The sequence below is a fragment of the Zeus faber genome, assembly GCF_960531495.2.
Source record: "Zeus faber genome assembly, chromosome: 13".
Lineage (NCBI taxonomy): Eukaryota > Metazoa > Chordata > Actinopteri > Zeiformes > Zeidae > Zeus > Zeus faber.
The window spans coordinates 23,364,923-23,384,233 of NC_137198.1; the positions used below are offsets into that span (position 1 = coordinate 23,364,923).

At 45.4% G+C, this 19,311-nt stretch overlaps 1 protein-coding gene across 1 annotated transcript in view; it reads right to left on the bottom strand.

The window, feature by feature from the left end:
- Nucleotides 1-264: 264 nt before the first annotated feature.
- setd3 (SET domain containing 3, actin histidine methyltransferase) overlaps nucleotides 265-19,311 on the bottom strand; it is a gene marked incomplete at its 3' end in the record, with an annotated part of 34,998 nt that continues 15,951 nt past the window's right edge. Inside the window, exons 7-13 of the mRNA XM_080012066.1 lie at nucleotides 12,501-12,559; nucleotides 11,065-11,179; nucleotides 10,515-10,589; nucleotides 7,840-8,006; nucleotides 2,751-2,836; nucleotides 1,172-1,332; nucleotides 265-777 (exon numbers count right to left, since the gene is read on the bottom strand). Of these exons, the coding sequence (XP_079868192.1) occupies nucleotides 265-777; nucleotides 1,172-1,332; nucleotides 2,751-2,836; nucleotides 7,840-8,006; nucleotides 10,515-10,589; nucleotides 11,065-11,179; nucleotides 12,501-12,559 (1,176 nt within the window). The remainder of the gene's footprint in view (nucleotides 778-1,171; nucleotides 1,333-2,750; nucleotides 2,837-7,839; nucleotides 8,007-10,514; nucleotides 10,590-11,064; nucleotides 11,180-12,500; nucleotides 12,560-19,311) is intronic.

Genomic DNA, 19,311 nt, shown 5'->3' on the forward strand with positions numbered 1-19,311 from the left:
GAGACCACCGCTGGTATCCTACGACCGGGAGATTCAGCGTTGGACAACTACAGAGAGCCGCAGAGTCAGAGGGAAAAACAAAAAAATGGAATTTCAATTAAAAAAAAAAAAAAAGAAAGAAAAAAAAAAAAATAAGAGGGGGGTGGGGGGGGGGGACTTTTAGACGTTACTTAAGAGCGGGGGAAAAAAACCAAAACAATAAATAGCAAAGCGGCAGTGTGTGGAATAACTCCGTTCAGTCTTCTCTTTGGGACAGTCAACAGTTCAGTCAGCACTTTCGACCGTTTCCGTTTGGCCCTTCTGGCTCGTGGCTGAGCTCCGTGTAGCGTCCGGCATTGAGGTAACAGCGTTGCCCACCTTCCCCTGAGTTGGCTCCTCCATTCGTTGCGCCGGGCGAGCCTCGCAGTCGGCTTCCACGGCGTCCGGGCTCGGCTGAGCGCCAGCGTCCGTGCCGTAGACGGCCTTCCCCCCGTTGGCGAGCAGCGGGGTCTCCTCCATCTCCCGGCTCTCCTTGTCCTCCTCCTCCGCCTCCTCCTCCAGCTTGCACAGGATGATGGGCAGCTTGGCGTCGGCCTCCGCGTTCTCCAGCAGCGCGATGTCGCTCTCCTCGTAGCGGGGCAGCGCGGCACCTTCGTCCAGCTGCTTCTGGAAGTGCAGGCGCTTGGCGCGCCCGCTGGCCGACGCCCGCCCCAGGATCTGCTTCTCGGCCAGCCGGAGCTGGATGGCCGCCCGGGAGTGGAGCGACAGGTCGGGCTTCTCCAGCTCGCAGAGGTCCTCCTGGTGGAGAGGGGAGGTGGGCCATCACAAAGGGACATGAGAGGGTGGGGGGGAACCCAAACCGAAGGTCAACAATTGGTTCTAGAGATAGGATATGTGTTCTAGAGAAACTTGCTTATTTTCCAAACCTAAACTTTGCTTTTCGATGATTGGGAGTCAACCCAATGAACCCAACTCAATAATCCAAACCTAACCCAACGATACCTGTTGAACCCGGCTCAGCCCAACCCATCGAACCAGGCTTGGGGCCTAGGTTTCCTTTAAGGTAAAGCACGGACCAAACCTAGTCTTTCAAAAAGAAAAAACGGAATACTTCAACCCCAATAAGCAGTACTTTAGTACAGTACTGCTGTTGACTCATCGCCACCCGGCCCGTTAAGATCCCCAGACTGACCTCCACGGTGGTCTTGTAGGTCTTGAGCAGCAGGGCGGCCCGGGTCTCCAGGAAGGTCCAGAGCTTGATCTCGTTCTCCCAGCTGACGGGGAACTCGCTGTTGCCCAGGGTGAAGATCTTACTGATGGCCCGCTCGCCAATAAGGTAGTCCTTCAGCTCCTCTGGAGGGAGGAGCCGAAGAGCGTCAGTGCGATCGGAGCATTGTCTAGTCATCAGAAAACCAAAGCGGTAGTTCGCCCCAATGGCCGATATTTTTGCCACGTACAAAGCCAATCAGAAGGATTCTAAATTAACCGTTTGGCTACCGACTGCTTCATTCTGGTTAAGGTAATGCGCAATTCTGAAATGCTAATTGTGTAACTCAGGTCTGAGTGGCCACAGTTCAGAGGTACTGGAAAAGGTCGTCGCTCTGACTGGATCAACTCACGGTACGTTCCAAGTCTTTGAGTTTCGATCAAGACACAAATGGACAACCATTATTGCTGTATCTGATCTGTGTGTGTGTCGATGTGTGTGTGTGTGTGTGTGTGTGTGTGTGTGGGGGGGGGGGGGGGGGGGGGCATCTGGAACTGCTAATAGCCGCTCTCCGCGATACCTTGTTTGCCCGCGGGCTTTGATCCGAGGTGGTTACGCAAGCCTCGCGAACACGAGAAGTGGGAGAGCGAGCGAGATGAAAGGGACCCGAGTGTCGGCGCCCTGTGTGTGTGTGTGTGTGTGTGTGTGTGTGTGTGTGTATGTATGTGCGCCTGCCGTTCTGTCATGTCACATCTGTTAAGAAATGTAGACAGCGGCCCACCCACACACACCCCTACAACCACAGATCCACAACCACACACCCCTACAACCACAGATCCGCACGCACGCGCGCGCGAACACACACACACACACACACACACACACACACACACACACACACACACACACACACACACACACACACACACACACACACACACACACACACACACACACACACACACACACACACACACACACACACCCCCTTGCCTTTATGATAGTCCCCTTCCCACCTCCGAAGGTGTCGGGAGCCATTTTAAAAATTAACATGCAGCGAAAGAAAAGTGAATAATATATCAAGCGGGAGTCCTGGCGATGAGTCCTCTGCCAGAGGAGGATGTGGCCTTGCGCGGCAGGGGATTTATGACGCCGGGTGTCGTTCTGCATACACGACGATGAATATTGCAGCCCGCCGCCTGCCCCTCCCAGTGGATTGCCTTTCTCACACATCTGGTGGCCTGCCTTGATCAATTAACCAGCGGAGGAAACGGACAGGCGGCGGGCGGGCCCCTCGCGCTTCCCTCCATCGTCCATCCTTTACCTCCGTCCACATTCTCCGTCTTTCTTCCCGTGGTGGAAGGGAAAACTATGGCTGGGGCCGTGGCCACGGGCGGGGAAACCGTCCGAGTGCGGACATGGGGGCTCTGGTGTGTTGTGACATGTGTGTGTGTGTGTGTGTGTGTGTGTGTGTGTGTGTGTGTGTGTGTGTGTGTCTGCGTCTGTGTGTGAGTAAGTTTGCTTGTTCATACGTGTGTGTGTGTGTGCTGGTTTGGATTCTCACCCTCGGTCATGCAGAAGACCCTGAGGAAGGCTAGCAGCTGGGCAGAGATGGGGGGCTCGGTGCAGGGCAGAGTGAAGATGCTGGACCTGAGGGGAACAGATACATAAAAACAATTATTTATAAAAAAATCGAATTACAAAAATGTAATAAGAATTAAAATGTTACGTTTATTTATTTTTAAATTATTTTATGAAAAAATATATATATATACTGTATACATCTATAAAATCGTAAGATCTCAGATCTTTGCATCAGCCAAATGATCAAAAAAGAAATACATATGAGTGATGACATATACTGTCCACACACCTGAAGACATATGAGAATAAACACACCAATTACGTTTCCATCTTTAACCGTAGTTACAGGGATATAATGAGGTGGTGCAATACACCTGCAATAAACAGAATCGGTAACGAAGACCTGATTAAAAAAATGTTTTTTCCCCTCTCAAACTGTCTCAATATTAAATGGGTGACTATTCAGAAGGTTCACTCTGGGAACATGAAATGCACATTTGGTCTCTTGCCGTGCATCTTTGGGGTTTTTGTGACTCCAGGTGAGCGGTGAGACGTTTCGAATCATGGATGTTATATTTTCCGGCTTGTACAAAAACCGCAACGTTTCTACGGGAAAGTATATATATATTTTTTTTAAGTCATAAGGGTAAGTATTCTGCGATTCCCAGTGTCCACTGCCTTTGCCATCACGCTTTACGCCACCACCACCAGGCAAGACACGCACTGGACGTAAACACTCAAACTTTAAAGCATTGACTTGCAAAAGCAAAGCGTCCCAACCAAAACCCGCCTGAAGACACCGTCACGGGGTCCACAGAGTCCAAGCCACCAGATCAAACTCCCAACCTCAAGGTTGGTCCCAATGACGCAATTTTGACTCCACTAACTGAAAACCTTTATATTGTTGTTGAAATGCGGTATATGTGGAATGTGTTTGTGCGTTGCCGAAAACAACACTCGATTCTGCTTTTGCAAGTCCGGACTAATTCTCTTATTTACAGTGGAGCAGTCTGAAGCGGCATTTTTTTCGTAACGCTGCGGACCTAAGTCAATTCTCCCCGGGGGAGGTTTGTACGTATATACAGTATATATGATATTTATTTTATATCCGAGCAAATTGATTGACGTGGCAATCGATGGGATGGGGCCACCATTATTACTACGCCGTCCCCAAAAAAATTTAAAACCATTATGGCCATATGGCAACTCCATGCTTTACTGTCCAATCAACCTTCTTCACCTCCTGCGGTTAACGGTATCCGGGTCCCGAAAACGCTGCTTGGAAAGACTGTTGCCAGCCTTTAAAAAAGTAAAGCTGTATTTACACCTATCTGCCTGTACGGGAACAGTCCAAGTCTGTACATTTGTTCAACATGGCAAAAAAAATAAATAAAAAGGGGGGTCATTTATAAGTCCCACACACACACACACACACACACACACACACACACACACACACACACACACACACACACACACACACACACACACACACACACACACACACACACACACACACACACACACACACACACACACACACACACGCGCGCGCGCCTCCCAACGCAGTGGAAGCCAACAGAGCCGTTCTCCTTTCTAGAAAAAAAAAAAAAGATACATCACCATATCTGTCAGTTTAATGGAGCGCCCCGCCAACAACGGGGATTGTTCCATTTAATTTCCACTGTCGAGATTTAGACCGCCATCAATAAGAGATTAAAAGGCGCCCGATTAAAAATGCCGAGGAGAGAACGCTGCATAATATTAGGGGGGGGGGCTAATGATAAAATGATTAAGCTGCTCGGTGATGAAAGCATCGGGGGCGGATGGTAAATTGATACTTTGCGGGGCGGAGGCGGAGGGAAGGGAAGGGGAGGAGAGAGAGAAGAAAAAGGGGAAGGAAAAAAAAAAAAAATGTAAAAAAAGACCTGCTGCTGCAACATTTATATTATGCGATTCAATTATGCCGAGGGGGAGGGGGTAATTGTTTTAAATATTTACGATAGAGATAGAGGGAAAAAAAGTGCAAAGATGGGTTTTAGAGGGGAATTAGAGGCTCTAAGTTAGCAGTGAGCCTTAAGGTCTCCTTGGCCAATACTAACAAAGTATTTTACATATTATAATGCTGATATGAGGACCAGGCTTGGTGTTAAGGCTATTAAACGCATGGTTTGTGTGGTGAAGCATGTTTAAGCGCATTATATGTGTGTAGTCAATCGCTATTAATTGAATGGTATAGGTGTAGTGAAGATGGAGTAATTGCATGATATTTATGTATTTAATCGCGATTAATCATAGTTTATTTGTCTAGTAAATGGCGATTAATCACAATTTTAGAATCTGCTCAAATTTCACCCTCAAGTAAAGGTTATCTATTTAAAAACGCACTCCATTGAATTACGTAACCCCGAAGACAGTGTTTCACAAAGTGTGGGCCGCAGCTCCCATTTTCAATTTTGTAATTAAGTTTGAAATGACCATAAAATATTTATGATTAAAGGGGCAGTAAACAACTTTTTTTGCGTTTACTTATTATGAAATTAATGTTGATTGCACAGTGTGACGGTTATAGAATAATGACACCATCTGTGTTCAGAGTGGCACTTTTTAAGCCTCCATGTCACTATGCATTCGGACTGCCACCGGGTACACACCTGCCAACCTGCACACATTTTGCGTACCAACCACGTAATTCTTGGTCAAAATACGCAGGAACGAAATGCCAGCTGAAACCACGGAAAAAAAAACCCAAAAAACAATCAATCAATCGGAACAAAACAATACCATACATATATTCGGTATTTAAACGACATCCCTGGGATTGGATCAGATGCTACGACCTGGGGTTCTGTAAGCCCTCCTCTCATCCACTGACACACAGTGCACTGAGCGATATTTCTTTTTCCACCGACGCTGCATTGCTGAGGTAAAATGGGAAGTGGGGGAGTAATAATCAAACACAAACATTGGACTGTAATTTTAACATATAAAACGTGAGACGCACCGATCGATCGGCCGTGACCGGTGAGCGGCCGATCAGATACTGTATATTTTCAGATTCTGTGCCGGATTGCCGTATGTATTGTGCACATAAAAATGCTCAAAAAAATAGATTCTGCAAGGTAAACAAAGAAAATTGGATCAGTTATCTATTTATTTATCTATCTATTTATTTATTTATTTATTGTCTGACAATATTCTAGCTCCGCTGGTGATGAAAAGTTTGACTCTCTTTTTGCGACTTGGTTCTTGACAAGTCATTCACTAAAACAAGTCGTTCAATTTGATTGACTTGGTTGAACGCACGGTGCGGGAAGGAGGACTTCCAGTCAACGACAGGGAGCTGAGTCAGCTTTTTATTTTTATTACATTACTTTGCAATGATTGCAACTTCTTTGCAAAGTACCGTATAAATATCATAGAAAGTTATATTTGCACTTAAAGTGAAAGACTTTGATTTGAAGTTTGAACTGAACATTTCCATGTTAGTTATATATTGTGTCCAGTTACAGGTTGAATTATACGGAAACTTGGTGACAGTCACATAGTCCATTTTATTAGAACTCAGTGACCGTTCCATGTTTAAATGTATTTTATTAGAACTCAGTGACCGTTCCATGTTTAAATGTATTTTATTAGAACTCAGGGACATATTCATGTTATATTATTGTTCCATAGTGAATAATGAACAATAATAAACACAATGTCAAAATCAGCAATCTCACTATGGGGGGGGGGGGGGGCACAGACGATGCACGCGCCAGCGATGGGTGGCCCACGATCGGCACGCCAAAACAGTGTTTTTATTTTCGATGTAGGTTATTTTATTTTACATCTGCTTATGGAACGACACCGTTGCGTAATGGGGTCACTTCCTCCAAGACTCTCTCCCCGATCACCCCCTCTCCATGCGTTACGCGCAGAAAATAATCTTAAGAAGCCTACGAGTCGTGCCCCGTTCCCCCGTTCCTCTGTTCCCACACCGGTTTTAGTTGTTTTATTTGGAGGAACGGGGCACGGAGAGCGGCCTTCGATTCACACATATAAAAATATATTTATGATTCCCCTTATTTAATTCCCCATTGAAATGTTATCCCTGTGCGTTTTGTAAGCTTCTGTCTGTTTTATCTAGTTGTTGTAATGGACACTGACTGAAAAAAATAAAAATAAAAATGTAAAAGACTGCGCGAATGAAGAATCTCAGACTGACGGGTTTCCAACTGATGGTTCGACTCCAGCCCTAGCGGCGACGTTGAGGTGTCGCAGCAACGAGCTGAAGCAGTCAACGCAGCGTCTATGTGCAGAATGATCGGCGACCAAAACAAACAAAATGATACTAAAATTGTGACTACTTCAATTTAGCTCTTCAGTGAACATGCTTCTTTCTTCCCTTACTTCCAAAGTGGTGTTGATCATTTATATGGAGCACTCTGAGGAAAAAAGGTGAAGCGATCCGGTTGTCTTTACGACAGCGGCGCAAACAATAATAAAACAATAACAAAACAATAATTAAACAATAATACCAATTGGAAACGCTAGGGTGGGAAGTTGAAAACGGGAAGCCCTTCCTATTTCAACGTTTTGATTCGATTTCTGGAAAAATGTATTGCAGTCAAAGTGATTGCACTTCTTATTAAAATAACAACGTGATTAATGGCATGATAGTTATGCGTGTAATCGTTGATAGCCGCATGGTGTTTGTGGAGTCAATCGCGATTAATAGCATGATATCAGTGTTGTTCATAGCAATTTTTTGTAATGAATCAAATTGGACTCCAAAGAAGGATTTTTCTCTTCAAAAACGCAGTGGATTAAGTTACGTACGCAGACTTCACGTTGCTGGTTAACAAGTATTCTGGTCAAAGAGTTATGGCACTTTTTTTTTTTTTTTTTAATGGTGTTATGTAACTTGGGAGACAGTCCCTAACACACCGCGGCTCTCAGCGCTGCAGGTCTGGCCCTGCGACACACGTGAACCCACAAAGAGTTAAAAAAAAAAAAAAAAAAGACACTGGCTCAGGGCGTGAAGGAGGTGAGCGCGCTGACAAATGAGACGGGGGGGGACTCACGCTGCGATGCCGGCTCGCGCCAGCACCTCGGCCTTCATGGCGTAGAGGCGCTCGCTCTTGCTGACGCCCAGCTTGATCTTGACCTTGTCGTGCGTGTTGTCCTGGAAGAAGAAGCCGCTGTGCACCACGAACTCGGCGTTGGAGCGCGTGCCGTAGAAGATGTAGATCTGCGGCGAGAGAGGGGAAAGACGTCCGTCAGCATCTCCATCATCGGCGCCTCACCACCTTCATCACAGAGTTCAAATAACCCTGGGGCTCTTGTAAGAACCAGCAATAACAACACGCCGACATCACAAGCAACCATTAAAACGCATGTACAAATTATTTTGTTCCTGTAGTTGACAAATTAAAACAAGACATTCGTGCATCGCTCCCTTATAAGGATCCAATACGTACAGTATGTACATACATGGGCTACCATACCATTCAAGGATGATAGGAACGATTCGATTCAATACCATGCCATCTGATACAGTTGTTAACGTTTGTTTAATGGAGACATTCATCTTCCATTATAAATTAAAATAAGCCAATTCTATAACGCTGGCATTGCTTACCTTCAAATAGAAATATTTCATAAAAGGAAGGAACCCAAAGTATTTTTCTTACTTTATGGCATTTAGATATAATAATATACATATAATAATATCTACAGACCTGCCAACCGTGGGAAAATATTCTGAGTACCACACTAGTGTAACAGGGAGTCTCTGTGGTGTTTGAGTTGCTGCAGCTAAATGACTCCTTCAGTTATTTACACCGTAGTCGTCTCGTAACGAGGCTAATCACATGGTATGTGAGCTACTACGCCTATATAACTGTATACAGTATACTAATCAATCTCATTAGGATATACCCCTTGAAATGCATCATCTTGTTAAGTTACCGAACATGTTTACCAACTAGAGATGCACAGATTGTTATTTTTGTGGCAAATTCTCTCTCTTTTTTTTTTTTAAGTCTGACCTGCCAATTCCCATTTTCATTCAATTGTGTGTTCATAACAAACCACTGACTGTTAAATAACTTTTACACTTTCGACCGATCTTTTTCAGGCTACATCCGCGATCAGAGAAAACAAATTCTCTTATCATTTGGTCTCATTGGGTATATCTGCTGTCCGTCAATGACAAATACATCATGTGATCTGACCACGCTCACGGGATTCTCAGTCACTACAATAGTGAGATTGCTGATTTTTACACTGTGTTTATTATTGTTCATTATTCACTATGGAACAATAATAAAACATGAACATGTCCCTGAGTTCCGATAAAATACATTTAAGCATGGAACGGTCACTGAGTTCAATTAAAATACATTTAAACATGGAACGGTCACTGAGTTGTAATAAAATACATTTAAACATGGAACGGTCACTGAGTTGTAATAAAATGGACTATGTGACTGTCACCAAGTTTCCGTATAATTCAACCTGTAACTGGACACAACATATAACTAACATGGAAATGTCCAGTTCAAACTTCAAATCAAAGTCTTTCACTTTAAGTGCAAATATAACTTTCTATGATATTTATACGGTACTTTGCAAAGAAGTTGCAATCATTGCAAAGTAATGTAATAAAAATAAAAAGCTGACTCAGCTCCCTGTCGTTGACTGGAAGTCCTCCTTCCCGCACCGTGCGTTCAACCAAGTCAATCGAATTGAACGACTTGTTTTAGTGAATGACTCGTCAAGAACCAAGTCTCAAAAAGAGAGTCAAACTTCTCATCACCAGCGGAGCTAGAATATTGTCAGACAATAAATAAATAAATAACTGATCCAATCTTAATTGTTTACCTTGAGGTACCTCCAAACAGCCATTTTCTCCCAGTCACTATTTTTGCAGGTCAACTACGCAACCACGTTACATTACGTTGGTATCGGGTGAATTTGACCAGCACAGAATTGGAAAATATATCTGATCTGATCTGAAGTCTCGCGAGAGGGAACGTGCAAGCAGGAGGCGGTGCGGGGTTGCGGGTGGAGAGACGGAGGGGGAAGTGTTCCGGCGTAGGTTAGGGCCAAAGCAGTAGCCTGGAAGGAAACAACCAACCGTGCGGCTTCTTCCGCCGCCTAGAACGTCACGATAAGCATAACCAGCCGAAGCTCTGCCGCAGCGCAGGGTTCAGGCTGAACTGGGATTTAGAGAAAGATTTGGCTTCACAGTATTTCGTTTCGTTTCCCCGCTTTCCTGTGTCTTTATTTTACATCTATTTATGAAAATCTATTTCTGTAGGAAACGAACATTTTTAACCCAACTGAGGGACCTCATTCAGAGACACAGACACAAGGGTAGGGTAGAAAATAAGGAAATATCCAGAAAATAATAATAATAATGAAAACCTTTATAATAACATTAATGATAACATGCAAATCCCAGTGCTTTAAATTTACAAAAAAAAAAAAAAAAAAAAAAAAAATGTAATTAAAATAAGTAAATATTATACTTCATTTCAGTTTGGGGTCCAACGCTTTAGACCAAACACTTTACCTGCCAAATAAAAAGCTCCTCTTTGTTCATTTCCCCTCCCTCCAATTTAGAAAAAAAAATAAAATAAAAAAAATAAAAACCCCGATGGCCACGCCCGCCGACGCAGCGAGTTGTAACTTTCCGCATTCCGCTTGACGCGCACTCGGGTTTCCGGACGGGCTGGGCACTCATTGGGCGCACCTGTTCGTTCTCCTTGTAGTCCCGCAGCGCCACGCATTCACACCGGTCGTCCTCCAGGTTGTAGCCCGTCGTGATCTGAGGAACCAGGGAGGAAGCACGGGAGTCAACACACACACACACACACACACACACACACACACACACACATACACACACGCACACGCACACGCACATGCACACTTCAAAGTACTAGGTGGCTGCTGTAATATAGTTTTTTTGTTTTTTTTAGAAGCTCAATGCTGAACTGAAAATTAATAAAATGTCATGTTCTGTGGATAAAATGTAAAGTTCTTACATAGAATTTATTAAATGAGAAAAATAAAACGAAAAATTTGGGAATAAAGTTGATATACTGTATATATATATATATATATAAAATTGAATTTGCTTCCATCTCCAATTCAAATTGTAGAAGTTCACTTCATTAATCTTATTGTTATTGTTGTTGTTGTTTTTTCGGTCCAAGAAGCCGGGCTGATGCAAGGAATTCTGGGATTGAATCAGAAAGAAGTGTATGTGCGCGCTGAGGTGTCTCCCGGGCTCCACTGACCAGGCCGTTGGTGTGGTTGCACATGTCCCACAGCGGGATGAGGGCCAGCGTGACTCGGCTGCCGTCCTCGGTGGGGATCTGGTTCTGACGGGTCATCACCGAGGACACGGCCCATCTGGAGAGGGGTCAAAAAGAAAAAACACACGCGCCTCAAATAAGTGCCACTTAACCGCGAGCTGTTCAATTTGAACAGCCAAGGACGGCGGAGTTTATGGACGGTCCCTTAACCTCACAAGGCTTTTCAACCCCTTCTACCCTGAGTCAAAGGAAGAACCTTTAAGTACATTTCCTGGCAGCAGTTTCAACAATTTTAACAGAATAAAATTAATTAATTAAAAAACTTCCATGTGTATCACACATCTGATTGACATCTGTTTATTGTATTTATTTATTTCTGTTTACAGAACAAATACATATATTTAAAATAAAAATATAAACCAGAAAAACTAGCTACTTACTATATAAAAGAAAAAAATTCTATATAGTATTGTTCGTATTGTGATTTTGCAGGTATGGTAATTCAATATGGTCCAAATTGATGAACCAAATCTGAAAATGAGCATAATATTTACCTAATATTATGAAATGCATTTTTCTTGCTTGATTTTTTTATTTTATTGCAATTGTGTATACTTGCTTTTATTAGCATACCCTGTTTTTAATGTATTTTAGTCTTTTCATTCTTTGATTGTTCTGCTTTGCATTAAATACATTTTGCTTGTTTGCTTTGCTTGTATTGTTGCTATGAAAGGTGATATACAAATAAAGCTAAAATTAAATGAAATTATTTATTCGATTTTACGGTTAGTATTAAAACTTTTTAAATTCGGACCAATTTTCCTCTGCCTCTAACAGGGCACCGCTCCATCAGTGTTGTCTGGGTTGGTTTGGTTGCGGATGTTGGCTCACAGGAAGCTCCCGTTTTTGGAAATTTAACTACTGGTTGCTATTGATTCGGGAACCGTTTGACACAAAACGGAAAATCCAGATTTTCATTTTTCCTGTCCCCGCTCCCACAGTGCAGCGATGTTGCCTGGTGGGGGCGAAGGTTTGCATCAGATCAGCACGGGGACTGTGTGTGTGTGTGTGTGTGTGTGCGTGCGTGCGTGCGCACGTGTGTGTGTCGGGACTGAGATAAAAGGACGTGGCGGCAATAAATTATTCCCTCAAAGATAATTTGGGTGTTAATGAAAGAACAATGAGATTTTTGCCAGTGAGGGTGGGGCCAGTTGTGGGGTGGGGGGGTTGCGCATCTGTTGGCTGCTCCACATTTCACAAACACACACACACACCAAAGTGAGGACTGAGTAAATACACCTGGTTAGTGAGCACCCATGTTTCTAGTGAACATCTAAAGCAAAATATTGTAGGCCGGTTCTCACAAGTATAGTTACACACACACACACACACACACACACACACACACACACACACACCTGTAGTCATCGAACGTGAAGCTATCCTTCAAGGGCAGTTTGCTGGCGGTCAGATGAGTCTGGGGGATGGAGAGAGAGAAGAAAAGAGAGGAGAGAGAGAAAAACACACACACACACACACACACACACACACACACACACACACACACACACACACACACACACACACACACACACACACACACACACACACACACACACACACACACACACACACACACACACACAAATCAGTGTAACAAATTTCATTATGCTGCTCTGGTGTGTGTGTGTGTTGGGGGGGGGGGGGTTGCCTAGTGGGGATGCCTAACAAGAAGGTGTGGGAGTAGGGGGCCAGTATGGAGAGCGTGTGTGTGTGTGTGTGTGTGTGTGTGTGTGTGTGTGTGTGTGTGTGGAAGAGGCCGTCGGTGCTGGGGTTTGGGGGTGGGAGGGGGTGTTTAGGGGGGAGGGCTAAGGGAGATCAGGGTGACACCGGCCCCCCATACATCACTGTCAACTTAATTTGTTGTGCCCAGCAGCCGTCATAAATCTGCCTCATCAATTTGGACCTGCCGCAACCTCTGAGTGTGCGTGTATGCGTGCACGAGTGTGTGTGTGTGTGTGTGTGTGTGTGTGTGTGTGTCCGTTGAATGCCACTGGTTTCCCCATTTAAAAGTCCACCGCCTCCTCCGAAAAAGGATGATTTGCAAACTGGACCGAGCACAGTGCGAGCCGGAGACTCAGCAAGGGGGGTGGGGGGGGGGGGGGGGGTTTAGTCGACCGCCTGGCTGGAGGAAAATGAAACCAAAGGTACCAAAGAAGCTGGGGCGAGGGCACGAAAAGGAAGAAATAACTTGGAACAAAGAGAGAGAGAGAGAGAGAGAGAGACAGGAGGAAGAGGAGGAGAGAGAGAGAGAGGGAAGCAGGGCAGCTTTTTTTTTTTTTTTTTTTTTTTTTTTTTAAGATTAGGGTCCATTCACGGCTAAGGTAACAATGTGACTCCAACAATCCAACGTGCAGCGTTTGTAAAGAGCGTGACGCTCTACAGCCTTTACTTCCCCACGGGGTTCAAATAAAAAAGGTATAATAAAGGGGTTTTCACATCTTTATTCTTTCTTTATCTTCTATTCAGTCCATGGGCACAGGGAGGAAGCATCGCTTGAGGATTGACAAGAACCCCTCTTGGCTCAAGTTAAACCCTAAAAGCTCCATTTGATACCGAGTACAGAATTGCTCTACCGACCTTGTGGGGCCATGGTGTTTTCTTTTCTTTTTTTTTTTTTTTTTTTTTTTTTTAAAATCACATGTACCAACAGTGGTGAGAACATTGGGAAAATCTATCTGAAATCCTCCTTTTTTTTTTTTTTTATGAATTAATAAAGGTGGAAAATGGGCTCAAACGTGAGCTTTAAGAGGCTTTAATGAGCTAAAATTTCAAGTAGGAAAAAAAAAAAACGGAGTCACGACATGGCACCGTTGCGAAAATCTCGGGGGTATAAAATAACTGACCAAAATTCAGATTTTGGCAGCACATTGAGTATCGCCGTATTTTTGAGCTCAATATGTGAGGTCAGTAGTCTTATACCTCTCATACTGCCCCCCCCCCCCGTATCCAAAAAAATAAACAAACTGTATGTCTTGAGGATCCAGCTTTTGTGTTGCAATATCAAATGTGGTATATGGTATCATGATGAAGTACTGACTTTAAGACCTTGACAGCCCCTCCCCCACATGCATAAAATAACACCGTTTTGGGGGCCGATGTCCAGGATCCAACAAAACCAATAAAGGTTGTGGCACCCCCAACGGTCAAGGCGGGGGGGGGGGTTGTACCTCATTACTCCGATAATCAAAAGTTGCCTCTGAGAAGTTTCACTCCTCTGACTCCTCACTGTCACCCTACTCCCCCAAAAAAGGTTCGGGGGACACTGATATGAAGGGACTCGTGCGCACACAGTCAAAGGCCGCTAAAGGTAAAAGTACACTGGTCACATCATATTTCCCCCCCCTGGGTAGACGACTGCTTTGTGTGTGTTCAAAAGTGTGTGTGTGTGTGTGTGTGTGTGTGTGTGTGTGTGTGTGTGTAGGAGTGGTGGTAGAATAGCGTGTCCGGTGGTGACGCTGATTCGTACCAACAGGTAAGTGAGAAGGGAGATTGAACTACACGAGATAGAACACAAACTGACCAGGCTAGAACGCGCACACGCGCACACGCACACACACACACACACACACACACACACACACACACACACACACACACAAAAACAATTACCTCAGGACTCTGCCCCGACCACAGCGTACACCTTCGGTGAACTTAAGACTGAATTGTCCGACTGAAACCAAGCGAGATGGGGACAGCAGATACAGCTCTGGAGTTAGGGTGGGAGTGGGGAAAGTGTGTGTGTGTGTGTGTGTGTGTGTGTGTGTGTGTGTTGGGGGGGGTGGGGGCAGGGATTACACCTGAGGTAGAAATTGCAAAACCTGACCGCCAACTCCACTCCCCCCACCCCCCCCCATCCTCATCTCACCTATCATTCCAAGTGTGTGTTGTTGTATATAGGGGGTTTGTGTGTGTACGTGAGTAAGAGGGACGGGAGCTGGGCTCGGCCACTTCCGGGCGCCAACAGCTATTAAAAGATAAGCAGAGAGAGCGCTGAGTCCCCGGGACACCTCGTCTCCCTCTCTCTCTCTCCCTCTCCCTCTCCCGAAAACAACATGTACAAAGAGGGGGTTCACTTTATGGCAGTGAAGTGTGGGGTCCTCTTTCAAGCCAAGACTTTGTAGAATGGGACAAACACCCAATAGAAACCCTGCGTGCAGAGTTATCTCAGAGCATCCTCCATGTCCAGAGGAAAACCCCAAACAAAGAATGCAGGGCAGAACCAGGCAAATACCCACTCATAATTCATATAGAAAAAAAAGTGACCCTCTCTCCTATCATTATAAAGCTACAAAAAGCCAAGAGATGAACATAGAGAAGAGGCTGCAGGGACGACCAGACCCCTGGTCTCGCAGGGGTCTGGTCCCCCTGGACTTTGACACCAGGCAGCATCAGGACAGCGACGGCATCTTTCAAAGAATTCGGCCCAACCAACTTAGCAATCAACAACAAGTCATTTATGAAACCTCATGGGTTTGTTCGGGAAGTTAGGGAGCGGCAGCAAAAACGCACCCCTGCCTCTCCCTCTTCATCACCTGCTCGCCGAGAGCGCCGAGCGAGAGGGAGCGACGGGGAGCCGGCGGAGGCTGAAGTGATGAATTGCACCAAACCGAGGAGAGACCGGACTTGCGAAGGGTAACCAGTCCAGAAAAAAGTTTGAGGGCACTGACAACCCCACACCGTCAGGTCGGGTTTTAATGGTAGAAAAAGATGCACGTATAAAGAGAAGTGTATAACTCTCTCTCTCTCTCTCTCTCTCTCTCTCTATTAGCATCTCAAGACAAGGGTCATCCATCATGTGCCACGGTGGAGCATGTGTATCTGTGTCACTGTGTGTGTGTGTGTGTGTGTGTGTGCGTGTGTGTGTGTGTGCGTGCGTGTGTGTGTGCGTGCGTGCGCGCGCCACTCCATGGTAAGAGGGACAAAGATATGGGTAAAGGGTAGAATAAGAATGAGGGGGAACTGAGAGAAACAGACAGCGTGTGAGATAGAGAGAGAGAGAGATGGAGAGCTAGAGGGATGGACTGTCAGGTAAAGGTTACAATGATGGTCCGGCAAAATCAATTAATGGGAGGGGGGTGGGGTGGGGGCGACTGCTGAAAAAAAAAATTCCCATGGACATTGCCGCGGCAGCGACAACTGGTAATTGGCGCGGGCGGACGCCGGCTCGGCAAATCAGAAGAGGCGGAAACCGAGTGGTAGGACCTCGCCGACTCGACCCTCGTGTACGGAGCGCTTTTCCCAATAGCGTGAGCCTACAACTACAAAAAAATAAAAAATAAATCACCAAATCGCCACGACAAAGTCGCCGACTCTAGTCCTCAATCTGAAGCAGGCAACGTGCTGATACGATCCTTAAATTCCCGACTACCAAAGTAGACATACGTTTGAGGCCTTCCATTTAGGTGTTTCCCCTTTAACCCCTTATCCCTGATTGTGGCCATAGATCCAAATACAATTTGCTTCGTTCTTCGTCAAAAAGCCAGAATGTAAAAAAAGGTAAGGATATCGCCTCCAGATCAAAGCTCATAATGATGGCGGCCCTTCCGGTTCGGGCACCGCGGAGCCGTGGCAAGACGATTTGGGGAGGGTGAGGGGATGAGAGACGGAGGTCGAGAAGCCAAGTGACACCTCGGCGACTCCGGCACCCTACTCCTCACACCCATGGCACCGACACCGGCCACGGCACCGCAAAGGGGTTGCAAACGGAGCCCGGTAAGGACAGGCAAGGACTCACACAGCCCAGCGCGCAGAAGCGTGGTGACAACAGTCGACTAGTTGGTGGGTGGTCCTGGCTACAAATCAACCATGCAGACAAAAAGCCCAATCACACCATATGCCCGATCGGGCTGCGGGGGGAAAATTAATTTTCAAACAAAAGCCTAAACGACTCAACTCACGTCTCAATATTAACAATGAAAAACAAGCAGAAACTGAGCATTTTCGCTCAAGATGTTTCCCCCGAAAAAAATTCGAGCAAAATCAATCTAGCGGGGGAACAAAACAACACGCCATGTCTAAATTATTGACTTATGAAACAATGAGGCTGAAAACACTATGAGGCTCGGATTGTCCAATTATCATGAAAAATATCCCCAATTGTGCATTCTCGCGTTTAAACCGAGTCCAAACGTATCCATAACAAACGACTACTTGACACACACATGGTGATCTCTACAGAATGTGTGTGTGTGTGTGTTTGTGTGAGAGAAATAGGTTGGTCCCCAAAATGTCCCATGTCCACACTTGTTCTTAATGGCATGTGAGCCTATGTGCGTTTGCATACGTCAGTCAAACAAAGGGGTGTAAAGCGCTCGGCTGGACAGAGCGATTTTCAGGGGAGGAGGCGAAAAGAAGTCTCTCTCTCTCTCTCTCTCTCTCTCTCTCTCTCTCTCTCTCTCTCTCTCTCTCTCTCTCTCTCTCTCTCTCTCTCTCTCTCTCTCTCTCTCTCTCTCTCTCTCTCTCTCTCTCTCTCTCTCTCTCTCTCTCTCTCTCTCTCTCTCTCTCTCTCTAAGGTGCAATCAGGTCAATTCAATTCAAAGCCAATGCGACAAGCTAATTTTCCAGCCCGGTCATCTGCGGCCGCCTCTGGGGGTTGTGGGGGTCTGAGGGGAGATGGAGGGAGGGAGAGAGGTTGAAATTGACAGTAGTCATTACACTGACACCCCCTCCGCTGGAGGAAAAAAAAAAAAAAAAAAAACCTGAGAAGAAAGGGAAGGTGGAGGGACGGGCGGAGAGAGAGTGAGAGAGGAGATAAGAAAAGGGAGGGGGGGGGGACAGGGGGCGACAAAGGGAAGGACAGAGCGAGGGATTACGGAGGAAGGAAAGGAAGGGAGGGGGAGTGATGGGTGATTCTGTGTTGGAGGGGGGTGAGGTGTTGAAATGAAAAAGAGATGTATCAAAGATGAGGGGACAGGACAGGACAGCGAAACGCAGGCCACGCACGCGCACACACACACACACACACACACACCTCCAAGTGCCCTCCTCGCCGACTCAAGCCAAGCGCGACGGAGAGCTCGCAAAGGGAAAGAGAGGGAGAGAGAGAGAGAGAGAGAGAGAGGACAGAGTAATCTTACACGTCAACCTTTGCCTCTCAACTCCGTGCCACTGGTCATGAGAAGGTGTTATCTGCGCGCCTCTCTATTCCGTCGCCAGACAGCCGCTTTGTTTTGGGCTCCGGGTCCGCCCCCACCCTGCCACCCCCATCCGCTGCTAGAGGGCATCAGATTAGACCCCCAAACAGAGCTACACACACATACGCAGTATCAATCACTTCACACGGCCGTTTCAAGTGAATGTTGGTCTCTGTCAAAGAGACGAGTGAGCACGGCGTTCGTATCGGTGTTTGCGACAAGAATGAAAAAGAATTAAATCATATTGGGGGTTTTTTCCCCCTCTAAGTTTCCTCTTTTTTTGTATCAGTCATAAAAAAAATTCTCCCCCTCCTTAAAAAATAAAAATAAATTAATAAATAAACCACCAAGTCATACATCATTCAGACTACTGTTTTACTTATGTGGTTAGTTCGAAAAGCTGTAAATTTAAATTTAAAAAGCTCCCAAATCACCAATTAAAGCTAATTCTACTGGAAATCCACCTCAAAAAAATAAATAAAATAAATGTAAGGATCTAATTAATGTTTTGATCATTTCATAATTAATTTGGAATGAAGAGAATAACACAGGTAATCTCCAACAATAAAAGTAGATTTCAGCTTGCTGAACGCATCCTAATGAAGAGCACAACACTCCCACCCAGTGGCCACTTGGGGAACTATAGTTTGGATTTGATTAGGACTTCACCGCGCCGCAAGTTTATTAATACCATTAAAATAAATCAGATTTCGGGAGGAGATATCGGAAAATAACTACGGCCTTGGTCACCAGCTCTCCGTCAGTCGGAAATCTCAAAAAACAACAAAAGAACCCAAAGAAATCATACCTATTATTAGGGGTCCAGCCCCGCAGGGCTATTGTTATTGCTATGGACATACTGTATATGAAACGACACAAGAGGAACATTAAGTGACCTAAGTCCATGGTGATTGAAAAACACATGAAAACTTAGATACTTCTGTGGTGTGGGGATGGTGTGGTTTGAGCAGCCACACCTGTCCTGGGTCTAGGAAATTTGGGCCCAAGATCACTGTGGCTTTACGCCTGTTGC